Source organism: Artemia franciscana, chromosome 1 (genome assembly GCF_032884065.1).
Source record: "Artemia franciscana chromosome 1, ASM3288406v1, whole genome shotgun sequence".
Taxonomy (NCBI): domain Eukaryota; kingdom Metazoa; phylum Arthropoda; class Branchiopoda; order Anostraca; family Artemiidae; genus Artemia; species Artemia franciscana.
The window spans coordinates 25,813,369-25,830,978 of record NC_088863.1 but is presented as its reverse complement, the minus strand read 5'-3'; the positions used below and the strand labels follow the sequence as shown (position 1 = coordinate 25,830,978).

Sequence of the window (17,610 nt, the reverse complement as noted above, 5' to 3'; positions counted from 1 at the left end):
AAGGTAAAAATCTAATAACTAAAAAAAAACTGAAAAAAATAAAAAAAGGCAAAAACTACAAAAAAAAATAAAAACTAATAAAAAAACTAAAAAAGCTAAAAAACTAAAAAAACTAAAAAAAACTAAAAAAAGGTAAAAAACTAAAAAAAACTAAAAACTAAAAAAGAAAAAAACTAAAAAAAGGAAAAAACTGAAAAATAAAAGAGAAAAAGAAAACTAAAAAAATATGAATAAATATATATAAAAATAAGTTGTTTGTGGGTTATGTCTGTCTGTCTGTCTGTCGAGTGACGTCGTGTTTGTCCGCATATGACGTCTGAATTATTTCACACTAATACAAAAGAAGAAAAAAAACTAAAAAAGGTAAAAACTACAAAAAAACTAAAAAGAAAAAAAACTAAAAAAGCTAAAAAACTAAAAAAAAACTAGAAAAAGGTAAAAAACTAAAAACTAAAAAAAACTGAAAAAACTAAAAAAAGGCAAAAACTAAAAAAAAACTAAAAACTAATAAAAAAACTAAAAAAGCTAAAAAACTAAAAAAACTAAAAAAACTAAAAAAAGGTAAAAAACAAAAAAAAACTAAAAACTAAAAAAGAAAAAACTAAAAAAAAGGAAAAAACTGAAAAATAAGAGAAAAAGAAAACTAAAAAAATATTAATAAATATAAAAAATATAAATATAAATATAATATAAATTAGCAATCAACAAAGCACCGAGACACAAATGACGACCGGGACACAGGGAGTATAAATGACGGCCAGGACATAAGTAAAAAAAAAAAACTAAAAAAACTAAAAAAATGGTAAAAACTACAAAAAAACTAAAAACTAATAAAAAAACTAAAAAATCTAAAAATCTAAATAAACTAAAAAAGAAAAAAAGAAAAAAGGAAAAAAATAAAGGAGAAAAACAAAACTAAAAAACGAATGTATATACAGACCGGGACACCGGGATACAAATGACGACCGGGACACAGGGAATATAAATGACGACCGGGACACAGGGACACAACTACAATGGGGACGCCGGGGGGCACAGGGGGATATATATATATCTATCTATATTCACAGGTGGGACATAGGGACACAACTACAATGGCGCGTAACTAATATGGCGCGTAACGACTTACGCGCGCGGGGGGGCTTGGGGGGGGGGGGCGCAAAGCGCCCCCACCAACTAGGTGTTGGGGTGGCGCGAAGCGCCACCCCAACAGCTAGTATATATATATATATATATATATATATGTGTATATATATATATATATATATATATATATATATATATATATATATATATATATATATATATATATATATATATATATATATATATATATATATATATATATATGTTTTTAACTACGTAAAACTTGCGAATATACAACATTTTTCGCTGTCCCATTGTCTGTACATATAAATAGATTGTCAGGTTTACCGACTCTTGAACATGCAACATATAATTGTCCAAGGGAAAAACAATCCGTATTCAGATCTATACCTCATAATTCTAATGATTGCCCTTGAGCTTTGTTGATGGTGACTGCTAATCGAGCATTCCTTGTGTCGCCGTCGTCATTTATATATCCCCCTGTGCCCCCCCGGCGTCCCCGTTGTAGTTGTGTCCGTGTGTCTCGGCCGTCATTTATATTCCCTGTGTCCCGATCGTCATTTGTGTCCCGGTGTCCCAGTCTGTAATTTCTCTTTGAGTGTCCTGGCCGTCATTTATATTCCCTGTGTCCCGGTTTCCCAGTCGTCATTTGTGTCCCGGTGTCCCGGTCTGAATATAAATTCGTTTTTGAATTGGAATTTTTTTAAGTTTTTAGTTTTTTCCCTTTTTTTAGTTTTTTTAGTTATACCTCATGATTCTAATGATTGCCCTTGAGCTTTGTTGATGGTGATTGCTAATCGAACATTCCCTGTGTCCCCGTCGTCATTTATATATCCCCCTGCCCCCCCCGGCGTCCCCGTTGTAGTTGTGTCCCTGTATCCCGGTCGTCATTTATATTCCCTGTGTCCCGGTCGTCATTTGTGTCCCGGTGTCCCGGTCTGTATATACATTCGTTTTTGAACATGGTATATGATGCAGTAAATTTTTGTATTTTCCCCTTTTTTTCTTTTTAGTTTTTTTGGCTTTTACCTTTTTTTTAGTTTTTTTTAGTTTTTTTCTTTTTTCATTTTGTTTTTTTTGTAGTTTTGCCTTTTTAGTTTTTTTATTTTTATTTGTTTAGTTTTGATTTTCTCCTTTATTTTTCAGATTTTTTCCTTTTTTATATTTTTTTCTTTTTTAGTTTTTTTTAGTTTTTTAGCTTTTTTAGTTTTCTATTAGTTTTTAGTTTTTGTATTTTTAGTTTTTTTGTAGTGTTTACATTTTTTTTAGTTTTTTTGTAATTTTTTAAATTTGTCTTTGAACGATTTTCTTAGATACCTTTAATGACGTCACCGTCATAACAAACATGACGACAACTAACTTCTTGACGGCCTGATGACATGACGTCACTCGACACACAGACACACAAAAAACTTATTTATATATATATATATATATATATATATATATATATATATATATATATATATATATATATATATAGATATATATATGTTTTAACTAAGTAAAACTTGTGAATATACAACATTCTTCGATGTCAAATTGTCCGTGCATATAAAAACCCTTATATACTTATAATAACGGCCTATACAAACCCTCTTTTTACAAACAGACACACATGCATACATACAACTTACTTTTTTATAGATAGATAGATAAATAGATATACATATACACTATAAATTAACTACGTAAAACTTGCGAATATACAACATTCTTCGCTGTCTCATTGTCTCTGCATATAAATAGATTGTCAGGTTTACTGACCCTCGAACATGCATCACACAAATTTCCATGGGAAAAACAACCTGTATTAAGATCTTTACCACATTTTTCTAATGATTGCCCTTGAGCTTTGTTGATGGTGATTGCAAATGCTAATCGAATTAGGAAATGCAATCTTTTTAATTGAAAAGGCAGATCTGTTGGAAACACGGGAATGCGAGGAAAAAGAACAGCCTCACGCTAAAAAGGCCCTGTCAAGACTGTTGCCTCTATTACGTTTTCCATTGTTTTTTTTTTACGGCAAGTCGCGTGCCATTGCAAAGCTTTGGTGGGTTAATATTTCGTAACAGTATTATTGGTACGCCTATTTTAGTTGTATCACGTGTGGTAGAAACCCTGGAAGATCCAGGGAACTTAAAAATTCAGATGGATAATTAACCGCTTCCTTTGGTTCCAGAACTGTGTCGACTGACCTGTAAATTACTTCCTAGTCTCGAATCTTGGTCAAATTAATATTGTTGATTTCGTGGACGTCTTTATTCTTGGCTGCCATTATTGCTCGTTCACTGAGCCATTTATGATTTTTGTATTTGGTAAGAATATTCAGAAATACCTTTTCAACCAATTCATTTTTGGACGTCACTAAATTACAGAATTCCGCAGGCTATATACTTCCTGAAATTGAGTCTACTGGGAGCTTTCCGTTTCCAATTGCCAGCAATTGATCTGAAAATATTTCACCAGAGTCATCGTTTTGCAATCGGACACGCATATTTATAGTTAATTTTAATGTCTTTACGTGTGCCCATATATTAGAATTTTTCAGGCAAGCATTCATTTCGTCCGCAGGGATTGATCTAGGTATTAAAGGTAATGTTTGCCTGAAATCCCCCGCAAGCAATACTAATATGCTGCCAAAGGGTTTCGAATTTCTTCGCTAATCTAGTAATGATTGCTCCAGAGCCTCGAGCGACTTTTTGTGTGCCATTGTGCACTCGTCCCAAATAATAAGTTTGCATTGCTGCAATACTTTACCCATCCTAGATGATTTGTAAATATTGCAAGTGAGAGTTTCTGTAGAATGCAAATTCAGAGGCAATTTCAAAGCGGAATGAGCAGTTCTTCCACCAGGCAGCAACGTTGCGGCTATTCCGGACGACGCAATTGTCAACGCTATATCATCTTTTGATCGAATTGATGCCAGAATCAGTTTTATCACAAACGTTTTACCAGTACTACCTGGCGCATCCAAAAAGAAGATTTCTCAAAGGTTGTTATCTACACAATGCATTATCTTATCATAAATGTCTTTTTGCTCAGACGTTAACCTAGAAATATTATTTTGTACGTACGACAATAGATCACTCGTGTTTTAACTTTTTTCACGATCCAATTCTACGCATGTCGAAACAGCAAGGTTACGATTAGGTGAAGGCATTCCCAAATCCTGAAGAGGTTTGTTTGCCGTACATACGCACAAATCTTCAATACTAACTAAGGGTTACTTATAAATTTCTGATGTAAAATCAAAGGTCATATCTGACGTCTCTAACTGTATTCGATGGAGTATATCCTCAGCCATTTTCGATTTATATTTCTCCCATAACTCTGTATGAGCTGAAGGAGAGCAAAATGTTATCCCAGTGTTGGTCATTCTCCAATAAATTCAGAGCTTGGCATGCACTACGATAGGTGTCGTGTATAGTACCGTTTACAGTTCTCAAATACTCAAAGGACGTCGGACCGAGTACATTCACCAAAACAGGTGAAGAAAGAAGCATTCATGTTGATTGGGGTGAATGGTGTAGAGTCTTCCTATCGCAGTATCTTTGAAGATGGTAGGTTGGCCGTCGACTGACTTACCCTGTTTTCGAGGTTCAAATGATTTCTTTTCAGCATTCCAAGTGTAATATGAAGGTACTTCAGTATACAGCAGTTTTTTTTTACAAAAGAATCATTTTGACATAACGAAAAGAAAGCAGTTAACGTTGTATCTGGTAGATTCAGGGCTCTTTGTTGCACATTGGATTCAAAAAAATAAACATGTTGTCCATTCTGTAAATGTACCGCTAAGTGAACAACAGCTGGACTTCATTACTGCTTATGTATCTTCCAGCCTGATATTGTACGATTTCATCGATATCACTGATTTCGGATTGCAGCAGATATCACTGATTTCGGATTGCAAAAAACTGCCAAGTCACTCCCTTTTTTAACGTATTTACATATGTATTTGATCGTCTCTACGGAGTTGCAGTATTCAACGTTTATGTGATCATTAAACGTTTTTCATAATAAAGGTGAATATGGAACAACCCATTGGTTATCTACTTCGATGGTGGTACCGTTATGCTTCTTTATTATAGCTGTTTTACCGCCATCTTCAGTAGATCTTCTTCAATATAGTGGGTAACCATCATTGCCGGTAATTGTGTCGGGTACTAAAAGTCGAGGATATTGCTTTGTGCACCTTCCTTTGGCCATGCATGGTGATTTTTCATTCAGTGCACCGCAAGGTTCATGTATCATATTTTTTACCAAAATATCATATAAGCCCTTATCGACATTTTAATCAGGTATTTCAGCGGAAATTACATCGTCAATTTCATTAGAAGTAATTTTATCATGTAGCCAGATTAAAATATGTGCGTGTGGCAATCCTCGTTTTTGCCATTCCACTGAGTACATCCAGCATCGCACTGACCCAAACACTTTACGTTTTACTATGTAGTTTATCAGTGATTTAAAATTTTGTCGGAAGACACGGGCCGTAATGTCATGTCTATGAACCACCGATTGTCCTTGAAGTAAAAGCTGCTGTATCTCGTCCCAAGATTGATTACATGTAAATGTAATAAATAAATCTGGACGACCATAGAGAGAGCATCTTGAGCATAATCATGCATATGACGGGGCTGCCAGCATATGACGAAAGTAAAATCGGTAATCTTCCAACGTTATTGGTATTACTGTTATTTACAACTGCATCTCGAAAATGAATGTATTGAGCGGATCTTGGTCTGATTCAGACGGATAAATAGCAAACGTTCTGATTCAATCTTTGCATACATATCAATGATATATTGGTGAAACAATTGACGGCATTTTAAAATATAATATTTATTATATTTACATTTTATAATTCAATTGACGGCATTTTAATTTTAATATATCAGTTCAAATCTAGCATTCATTCAATGCAGTCGTTTCGCTAGCTCTGACAGTTGGTGACGTGTGATTATTGGCACAAGTATTTTGGATGCTCGGATATTTGGATATTTTTAAGGATAAATGTAGTCAGTGCATCTGATTTGATCTGAATTGAATAAATTCATTTTTCGCTCGACTAAGTGAAAAGCATAGTGAGAGTATACAGATTTAAAAACGAAACTGGACGGATTGTTTGGCTCATAATTAAGGAAGACGATTTGGCACGAGATTACGACTAAACGGTCTGATTTTCAGATTTTAATTATCGAAAGAGGAGTTGGAGTATCTTCGAGCCGACAAGAACAATTTTTGGCGGTCTTTCACAATATGGTGGGAGAAGACGCACCATAGTCAGTGCTTGATCAGATTAACGCAAAACTCGGCTTATTGCCATAAGTGATGACAGAGATAAGCTTCATTAAAGGACAGTTCGCACACATTAATGCAGAAAACCAAAGGCTTAGTCAAGAACTTGTAGTAACAAGGAAAGAGCTTAGTGAAGCAAACCACCATATTCGGTATATACAAACCGAAGCGAAGAGAACGAACTTGATTATTTACAACTTAGGACAGAGAGACCCACCATTACCTACGCTTAAAGAAGAAGTGTTGTTGTATCTGAATACCCGAATTTCGTCTTTAAAGCTCCATCGTAGCGAGGTAAAGGATGTTTTCCGGATGAGGTCTGGAGCAATTTTGCTGAAATTACAGTACGCCGACACCCGAAACGTTATTCTTAAAAGCGGCAGTGCTTTTCGGAATGACGGAGTGTCTATGACCCCGGACTACATATTGGAGGAAAGAAATGTGCGAAGCCACTTAAAAATAGTCATGAACCAAGCAATTGAAGAGGGGAAACCCGTCAGATTACGGGGGGCAAAACTTTTTGTCAATGGAACTCTCTTGGTTTATGATGAAGAGAGTAAAAAAAGTGAAAGAGGTCACCCGAAAAAATACAACAACGCCTAGGTCCCCCCGTGGTCGAAGTGACTCTCAGAGCTCAATGGATAGTGCCTCCTCGACCCAGACAGTAGTAAACGCGGCGATCACGACCGAAATTCACCAGGAACTGAATAGTCAGACTAGTGCGACAGAAGTAATTGCTGGAAAATCTGGGTTGAACCCAAGGCCTAAGCCCTCCAGGAAAGCGGATCAGATGACCAGCCCAGAAGGACGCAATAAGCTGAATAATCGTTCACAAAGACCACAGAGCCAGCCAATTTGGAAAGCGCACGAAAACAGAGGAGGTCCGAGATATGACACCCCCAATGTTAGAAGAGGCGGAAGCACAGCAGACTACTACAGAATAAATTATCCGGACCCAACCAGAGACCGGTACGATGAAAATATGGAAGACTCAAACTAGCATGCCGACGGCCATGCCCAAACTATGAAAATGATCACTTGGAACGTCCAGGGGCTAAAGAACAAATATAAGCAAATATCGAAAGACATGAGTGCATTTGACGTTGGGTTTTTAGTGGAAACTTGGCATGACCCCAACGAAACGCTACTGTTTGACAGATTTTATGTAGAAAAAGTGTCAAGAAGAGAGTCGTCGAACAGAAGATATTACGGGGGTATTATCGTCCTGCTAAAGTGTAAAAGTGTGTCAAAATACCAGAGATTAAGTAGTAAGTCGGAAAATATAATTTGGGTCAAAGTTCTTTTTTTTTTGACAGACGGCAGATAGTAATCGGATCTATTTACTTACCACCACAGAACAGTTCCTACACAAATGAAGATACTTGGGATATTCTGGAAAAAGAGATTGAAGAAATGAAATTTAAATACCATGACCATAGTTTAACGCTATTGGGAGACTTTAACGCGTACACCAGCGTGAAAAAAGAAGTAGTGGATGCAGTGATTTGTGAGGAAGTGGTTCCAGCTCCTAAGGCTTACAGGATTACAAGAAGTAGCATGGACGAAGGTAGGAAGTTGAATATTTGGGGTAAAAGGCTTTTGGATCTTTGTGGAGAAAATGGGCTAGTTATAGGGAATGGGAGGTTTGGGAATGATAAGGGTAAGGGGGACTTTACGTGTTTTACGGGTGTGAAAGGGAGTGTTATTGATTATGTACTGGTGGACGTCTCCCACGCAATGGATGTTAGAAATGTAGAAGTTCTCCCCTTTGTAGGTTCAGATCATTTCCCAGTTTTAACAGAAATCTTGCAAAAGTTTCCGACGAATGCTCTACAAACACAGCATAGAGGAAATTTCCAGAGAAAAGAAATTTTAAAAAGAGAAATGTCGAAATCAGAAATACACAAAATGGAAGAAAGATTACTTGATAAGAAGGTTCAAGAGGAACTGAAGGTCTCGAAAGAAGGTAAATTACCAGTCGATCAGATGTTCGACGGGCTAAACGGAATTATTCATGAAATAACGCCTAAAGTGTCCCTTGAGAGCGAGCGAAAGGAATTTTTTGATGATGAATGTTTAGCAAGGAAAAAAGAATTGATGCAAATAGTAGAAAAAGTGAAGGCCCTCAAAGAGAACCCCCTAAAAGTGAAGGCCCTCAAAGAGAACCCCCTAAAAGTGACAGTAGTTCTCCAGATGAAAGCTATCCAGCGATATTATAAACAGTTATTGAAACAAAAAAAAGAGAAGCGGAAATAAGGGATATAAAACAATTACCGGAGAGTTTTAAAATGAATGGCATGAAAGTATTTGGAGGAAAATTCAAAACCCTGAGAAAAGAAAATCTATGCCCAGAACAAGAAACATGGCCACCATATTTTGAAATAGGAAACGATACAACACCTCTTGGAGTGCTAAATTCTGTCCCGACGGAGGGAACTTGTTTCCCACTCCAAGAGCATGAGTACAGTTTGCTGGAGGAAACAAAGGAGGAGGAAATAAAAAACATTTTGAAGAATCAGAAAGGGGGCACAGTGCCGGGGCTGGATGGAATCCCTATTATGGTTTATAGAAGGTTCGCACTGTCATTCGCTCCCATAATGGTCCTCATCTTCAATGCAATTCTTAGCACATGTAAATGGCCCGAAGCATGGAAGACGTCAGTAATTTTGCCGCTTTTCAAAAAGGGAAATACGGAGGAACACTCCAACTATAGATCCATATCCCTAATTCTAACGATGAGTAAAATATTTGAAAAAATTATTGATGTGAGACTGTCAAAATGGCTTGAAGTGTACAAAAAAATTAAAGAAGAGCAAGGAGGCTTCCGGGTCGGATACAATACAGTAGAAAGAATGTTTGTACTGCATGCCCTTTCTGAAAAATATGAAAGAGGAAAAACAAATTTTACTTGGCTTTTTTAGACCTCCAAAAAGCTTTCGATAGCGTGGATAGGGAATTACTGATAATGGAATTATTTAAAATTGGACTACCAGGTCATTTTGCACAGCTGGTAGCTAATATGTATGGAAGTACAAAAGCAGTCATTAGAGTGTTTGGAAAAGGAGACTCAAGGATATTTGAACAGACAAGAAGTGCTAAACAAGGAAGTGCCCTGTCACCTCGGCTATTCCGAATATTCGTAAACGACATTGTAGAACTCTTGGAGAAAAGATGGGACCCAACCGTTAAGCTCGGCAACAGAACGATTTCGGCTCTGCTGTTCACCGACGACATGGCATTAGTAGCGAAAACAGCTCGCGAACTACAAATTTTAATTGACCTGATGGCAGAATACCTTGAATCGAAGAAACTACGTCTAAACCTCGGGAAGACGGAGATAATGATCTTCAATAAAGGAGGAAGAAGGAATTTAGTCGAGAACGAGAAATTTCGGTTCAAAGGACAAGAGATTAAGGTAGTGGAAAAGGCGAAATATCTGAGATTTACCCTGACACCTAACTGCAGTTGGAAGGAACATGTGAGCGAAATGTCAAAGCGAGGGAAAGCAGCAGTGGGTGCAATATTACGTAATGACCTAGTGAAAAAGTCGAAGTCATTAAGAATGTTTAAGCAAATATTTGATTCAAAAATTAAACCGGCAATCCATTACGGACCTGAGATATGGGGCCTGGAGGCCGCGGAGAAGCTAGAATCAATCCAGTTTAGATGCTACAAAAGACTCTTCGGGCTGCACTAGACAACACATAACCAGCTAATCAAAGGAGACTTCGGCATCTTCTCACTGAAATTGCACCGGCTATATCAGGTATTTGAGTTTTGGCTGATATTAACCCAACTTCCGGAGGACCGATTGGCTAAACAAGCTTATAATGATTTGCTTCGAATTAATAGGAAAACTGCTTCGACTCAACAAATCAAGAAATCTCTTGAGAAACTAGGCTTCCCTTATTTGTGGATGGAAGGAAACGGACCCGGAAACACACAATGCCTTCCAGAAATTATGCAGAGATTGAAAGACCAAGAGATACAAGAGTGGGGTTATTTAGTACGTTCGTCGGAAACACTGAAGGAATATAGTAAAGTAAAAGAAATTTTTGGGGAAGAATATTATTTTAAGGTAAATTTACCTTTTACATATTTAAAATCATGGATCCAGTTGAGGGGAAATTGCCTTCCAGTACATAGGGGACAGAATTTTAAAAAAAGGATAAAAATGGTAAGTGCGGGTATTGCGGAAAAGAGGATAATAATTTAGCCCATTTCCTCATGGAGTGCCAGGAGCTTGAAAGTATTATGGATAAAATTTGGGGGGACCATCGGTTGGTACTGCTTTCTGATATTCTGAGGTCTTCGATGCCTGGAACCATATGCAAAATAGCAAGATATGTGGAAAAGGCGGGAGAGGCTCAGTCGAGCCCGAGTGAATGAAATTAAGTATTGTTTTATATTGAGTGTGTGTTCTGCGCAGTGTTGTATTATTAAATCATGTTGTGTATGGCCGTAGGGCTCAAATAAACTTTCTTTCTTTCTTTCTTTTCTTTATTGTGACGAATCATTAGTCTATAAGAATAATAATTCATTGCACTGCATTTCTTATCCGTTTGTTTGTTAGTGGATGGATCTATCAATTTATTATTAAAGTGATAGCCGTCGGTTCCATCCCAAAAAATGATAGGATATTGTAGGGCATCGTAGCATCGATGAGTTTCAGAAATTCTTACCAACTGAGCGTTTCGCTTATGAAGAATAATATCTCGAGGTAAGAACTGATCACCGACCATAACGATTGCCACTTTGTCGATAGTTGGAGCATTGTATCTACACACATGTTCGCAAACAGGCGTTTTGTCAGCGAAAATAACAATTTTATGCGTATCAGTAGGCATCAAATCGATTATTTTTTTGAACAGGTGCACTAAATCATTATTTTCGTGGAAAAGATTTTGAAATTGGGAAAGGATAGTCCTTTCAACGTTGGGAGAAGTTTCGCAACGTGCATTGAATTCAGAATTGCTATCACTGATGAAGTAAAGTTGTAAAAATTTATGATTCTCACCTGAGAATGGTAGAAGGGACCCTGCTCTATGATAAATTTGCCCTTTTACTTTGAAAGTAGGCATAAATTGATCTTGATTTTCGATTTGGGCACCAAACGACGTCATTTGGAAACATGAGTTATATTTTCCGATGTTTAATAAAAAACGCTTAGATTCTGACGTAGTTCCAGTAAACAAAGTCTTCAATGTCTCTGGTGGTGCAGCCAGTAGAGGAAGTTTAACTTTTCCTGAGGCGCAACACATTCCCATTGTTTCATCTTCTCAAGCTATCTACTCCAGCTATAATCATCGACTGGGCTGTATCTGAATGCCAGGCGATAATTTTCAAGCTGCTCTTGTGATCCCTCGGCACGGTTTCTTTTGGCATTATCTCTTTGAGCCTCAAGCCTGTTTTCACGCTGTTCTTGTGATTCCTCGGCACGCTTTCTTTTGGTATTATCTCTTTGAGCCACGAGTCTGTTTTCACGTTGTTCTTGTGGTTCCTCGGCACGATTTTTTGGTAATTTCTCTTTGAGACGCAAGCCTACTAAAATTTCTCGCACGATTTGATTCCTCGACTGTTTCTTTTGCCATTGTAGGATTTATACTAAATATTATCTTTTAATCGCAACCCTTATATACTTATAATGACGTCATATCCAAAGCCTTATATACTATAATGACGTCAACTTATAATGACGTTATATAAAAATGACGTCAAAATACATGCATAACGTCATAATGTTCAATCCTTATAATGACGTCAGTCCTCAAACATACATACAACTTATTTTTAAATATATAGATTAAATGAGTCGTCTCCGATTTTGCAAGATTACTCGGACGATGCGCTCAACCCTTGAAAAAAAAACACCAACAAATAAACATGCATCCATGATCTTTCTTCCAGCAAAAATTGCAAAGTTCCAGATTTGTGAATATAAGAGCTTGAGATCTCTACAGTTAGGTTTTATGATATCCTGAATCTAATCGCTTACTTGCTATGAAGATCAATGGTCGTTTTGGGGACGTATCTTCCTTTTTTCCAAAATTGGGTAAATTTTCTCAGGCCCTCAACTTTTGATTGGTAACATCAAGTTTAGTAAAACTTCGTTTATTTTGAATCAGCATAAAAGATTTAATTTTTTTTATGTATCTATTGTTAAGAAAACTCTGTTTTTTCTGAAAACTCTGTTTCAGTCACTATTGAGTTCAGTTACAATCTCAAAACTGATTGATTTTAAAAAAAAGCATCTGCTTATAGGTTACCGCAGAATCACATGTGTATTGTAGTATTATTATTTTCCCCAGAGGTGATCGAACTAATTGTCGTAAAAGATCATGAAATCTGTTGTTTTGTCTGTGTTAATTTTCTACTGCTTCTATTACTAAGAGCTCACTGCAGCAACAAGCCGCCCGAGGAAAATAAAGCTGCGCACACAACTCCTCCACATTAGTTTATTTTAAAAATCAATCTTCACACCTTTTCATAAAATTCTGACCAAATTCAAGGATTACCTGCTTTTCGTTTGGCTCAACATGGATACAAAATAAAAAAACAGGAAAAAAATCAAATAAACGTAAAAAAACATACATTGCCTTTTTCATCAGGTGGTATGCACAGTTCCATGTAAACTGTTGGAATATATGTTTGACTATAATTGAACATGGGCATTTTCATCATTTGTTTCCTAACGGTCGAATACGCTCCATCACAGCCAAGAATCAAATCCGTTTTTGTCTCTTGGGTTTCCTTGCTTGTCAAACTGCAAAAAAAACTCAAATTTTTCAACGAAAATTCTTCGTTTGTTTAAATGTTGGGAAGACAGTTACCTTAAAATGGTTTTTAATCGTACCTGTGGGTGTGTTACCAGCTCAAATAACCAGTCGGCGTAAATTTAAAGTAACCTTAACTTTTTTAAAGGGCAATTATCCTCCCACACACACAAAAACAGAAAAATATAAGCGAAAACCAGTTAATTGATGTTGCAAAACTGGTCAGCGTTTATATTTGTATCCAGTAGCACCAATGAAGGGTGAAACATTTATACCCTTCCATATTTTTGTTTCCTCTCAACCCCTCCCCCTGGATTCTAAAAATACCTTTTTCTGACATTCTCATTGAAAAATACCCTATGATTTATTTTCATTGAAAAAATTGCTCCCCCCATCAAGTAAAATACATTATGCCCCCCCCCAAAAAAAAAAATTAGCATCCCTGTTTACATCCATCCCTGTGGATGTACTATAGCTTCTTGGAACACATTACTCAAAAATGAATGCTATTGAAGAAGGATGTGTTACATGAGACATAATTAAAACCAAACATTTTAAAAATTATACATATCAAACATTAAGCAGCCTCAATTTAAGTTCAGGTCAGAGGATTTTTTTTCTTTTGTAAATACTATCCTTTGTGCATTATTTATTTTGTTGTGTTTTGTACCCTCTATTTAAGTGCTATCTTTCGTAAATAGACCTACTACTTCCTGGGCAGTGAGTATTCTGCTCCTATTATAATTTTGAGCATTCCGATTGTTCAAATTATTGGTATAAGTTGTGTTCTTCCCAATGATCTCAACGAAAAAAAGATCGAAATCGGTCAAATCTTGTACTTCATGGAACTGTGAAGATAAATATCTATATAAAAGGGACACAATTTTGCAATTTTTCAAAAAATATTAACAGTTTCGGCAAAAGATCTTTTCATCCTCTGGCTATCCCCTCCCTCTTCCCGGCAATTATTTTTCATGTTAATCAAAACACCGATTTTTACACAGAAAAATGTTGCTTTGTTCAACCCCCGTATTTTTTTGGAAAATCTAAATTACAATCAGGATTTTTCTATCGCCAACAGTTTTTGCACAATAATATGTAGTTTCGTTTTTTGAAAAATTTGGATGCTATTGATAAAAAAAAAAATTCTGGTGAAAAATTATTAATTTTAAATAAAATCATGTTTTTTTTCCTAGTAGACATAATTTTAACTCCATTCCTAGGGGATAGATATATTTACTACTGAAACATAAAAATTTCCATTAGAATCAAATATTTGAGCTCTCAGACGAAAACAAAACTGTAAATTTATGTATATGAGTGTTTTTTTAATATTATTTGTTTTTAATGAGATGTGCTCTAGCACAACTGTGTGTGCTACAGTCAAAAATGTAACCCCATTCAGCTAAAGAATAAAAAATGATTCTCATTAGTTTGTACAGTTGTTACGCTAGTTGCATGAGATTTTCAGCAATGGATCTACAGTCTAATAAGGGAGACATTCTTCTTCTTCTTTTTAAGACGAGGCGCAGGCTAGTCAGCCAAAATTCGGTAGAAGGAAGCGGCTGGACCAGGTTCTGCCAAAGCTATTTGTCCCCTATCTGCGGTCGAATGAACTCAACCCATGAATTGTCTCACTTGTCTCGACGTCTAGTGGTTCGACGTCCTTCTTCACGATGTTCTGTGATGACTTGAACGGCCTCTGGTTTTTTCTTCTAGGAAGGGGGAGGCACTGCAGTAAGGACCTGGTGTGTTAGGGTTATCTCTGGACGCCAAGTTACATTGAGAGATTAGGGCCAGTGAAGGTATTTTCAAGTTCAGGTTGCCAGTCTTTCCATTCTTAGGTTTTAAATATTCCATGAAGACACAATCATTACCAGTGTTGACTTTGAAAAACTGATTATCTTGGACTGTAGGCCTTGTCAAGTCGATTCCCAGGATTTTAGCCGGATTTTTTGTCAAAATTGAACTTTTGTTTCACGTTAAGATCCATTTTTATAAATATACTAGCTGTTGGGGTGGCGCTTCGCGCCACCCCAACACCTAGTTGGTGGGGGCGCTTCGCGCCCCCCCCAAGCCCCCCCGCGCGCGTAAGTCGTTACGCGCCATAATAGTTACGCGCCATTGTAGTTGTGTCCCTATGTCCCACCTGTGAATATAGATATATATATATATATATATATATATATATATATATATATATATATATATATATATATATATATATATATATATATATATATATATATATATATATATATATGGTTTTAACTACGTAAAACTTGCGAATATACAACATTCTTTGCTGTCCCATTGTCTTTGCATATAAATAGATTGTCAGGTTTACCGACTCTTGAACATGCAACATATAATGGTCCATGGGAAAACAATCTGTATTCAGATCTATACCTCATGATTCTAATGATTGCCCTTGAGCTTTGTTGATGGTGATTGCTAATCGACCATTCCCTGTCCCGGTGTCCCGGTCGTCATTTATATCCCCCTGTTTCCCCCGGTGTCCCCGTTGTAGTTGTGTCCCTGTGTCCCGGTCGTCATTTATATTCCCTGTGTTCCGGTCGTCATTTGTATCCCGGTGTCCCGGTCTGTATATACATTCGTTTTTTAGTTTTGTTTTTCTCCTTTATTTTTTTCCTTTTTTTTTCTTTTTTTTTCTTTTTTAGTTTATTTAGATTTTTAGATTTTTTAGTTTTTTTATTAGTTTTTAGTTTTTTTTTCTTTTTAGTTTTTTTGTAGTTTTTACCTTCTTTTTAGTTTTGTTAATTTTTTTTTTTTACTTATGTCCTGGTCGTCATTTATACTCCCTGTGTCCCGGTGCTTTGTTGATTGCTAATCGAACATTCCTTTTGTCCTGGTCGCTTTCTCTTTGAGTGTCGTCATTTATTTTTTTCTTTTTTAGTTCTTTTAGTTTTTACCTTTTTTAGTTTTTTTTAGTTTTTTAGATGAAAATTTTTTTTAGTTTTTTCCTTTTTTTCTTTTTAGTTTTTTATTGGTTTTTACCTTTATTTTAGCTTATTTTTCAGTTTTTTCCTTTTTTTTAGTTTTTTTTTTATTTTTTATTTTTTTTAGTTTTTTACCTTTTTTTAGTTTTTTTATTTTTTTTAGTTTTTTAGCTTTTTTACTTTTTTTATTAGTTTTTAGTTTTTTTGTAGTTTTTGCCTTTTTTTAGTTTTTTCAGTTTTTTTTTTAGTTTTTTATTGGTTTTTACCTTTATTTTAGCTTATTTTTCCGTTTTTTCCTTTTTTTTAGTTTTTTTTTAGTTTTTAGTTTTTTTAGTTTTTTACCTTTTTTTAGTTTTTTTAGTTTTTTTAGTTTTTTAGCTTTTTTATTTTTTTTATTAGTTTTTAGTTTTTTTTGTAGTTTTTGCCTTTTTTTAGTTTTTTTAGTTTTTTAGCTTTTTTATTAGTTTTTAGTTTTTTTGTAGTTTTTTCCTTTTTTTAGTTTTTTTCTTTTTAGTTTTTTTGTAGTTTTTACCTTCTTTTTAGTTTTGTTAGTTTTTTTTTTTACTTATGTCCTGGTCGTCATTTATACTCCCTGTGTCCCGATGCTTTGTTGATTGCTAATCGAACATTCCTTTTGTCCTGGTCGCTTTCTCTTTGAGTGTCGTCATTTATTTTTTTCTTTTTTAGTTCTTTTAGTTTTTACCTTTTTTATTTTTTTTTAGTTTTTTAGATGAAAATTTTTTTTTGTTTTTTCCTTTTTTTCTTTTTAGTTTTTTATTGGTTTTTACCTTTATTTTAGCTTATTTTTCAGTTTTTTCCTTTTTTTTTGTTTTTTTTTTATTTTTTATTTTTTTTAGTTTTTTACCTTTTTTTAGTTTTTTTATTTTTTTTAGTTTTTTAGCTTTTTTACTTTTTTTATTAGTTTTTAGTTTTTTTGTAGTTTTTGCCTTTTTTTAGTTTTTTCAGTTTTTTTTTAGTTTTTTATTGGTTTTTACCTTTATTTTAGCTTATTTTTCAGTTTTTTCCTTTTTTTTTAGTTTTTTTTAGTTTTTAGTTTTTTTAGTTTTTTACCTTTTTTTAGTTTTTTTAGTTTTTTTAGTTTTTTAGCTTTTTTATTTTTTTTATTAGTTTTTAGTTTTTTTTGTAGTTTTTGCCTTTTTTTAGTTTTTTTAGTTTTTTAGCTTTTTTATTAGTTTTTAGTTTTTTTTGTAGTTTTTGCCTTTTTTAGTTTTTTTAGTTTTTTAGCTTTTTTATTTTTTTTATTAGTTTTTAGTTTTTTTTGTAGTTTTTGCCTTTTTTTAGTTTTTTCAGTTTTGACGTCACCTGATCCAGTTTTTTCAGGTGACGTCACCTGATCCACAGATCCACACACAGACAACTTATTTTTATATATATAGATTGAAGCCTTAAAAGTAGAGAAGCAGTAGATTTGGGAGATTTGGAGTACTTTTCAGGTCCCCAGTATAGGC

General features: G+C 34.9%; 1 protein-coding gene across 1 annotated transcript in view; it reads right to left on the bottom strand.

The window, feature by feature from the left end:
• Window positions 1-17,610, bottom strand: part of LOC136027491 (kynurenine 3-monooxygenase-like) — a 54,940-nt gene that overhangs the window by 22,139 nt on the left and 15,191 nt on the right. Inside the window, exon 5 of the mRNA XM_065704805.1 lies at window positions 13,000-13,171. Within this exon, the coding sequence (XP_065560877.1) occupies window positions 13,000-13,171 (172 nt within the window). The remainder of the gene's footprint in view (window positions 1-12,999; window positions 13,172-17,610) is intronic.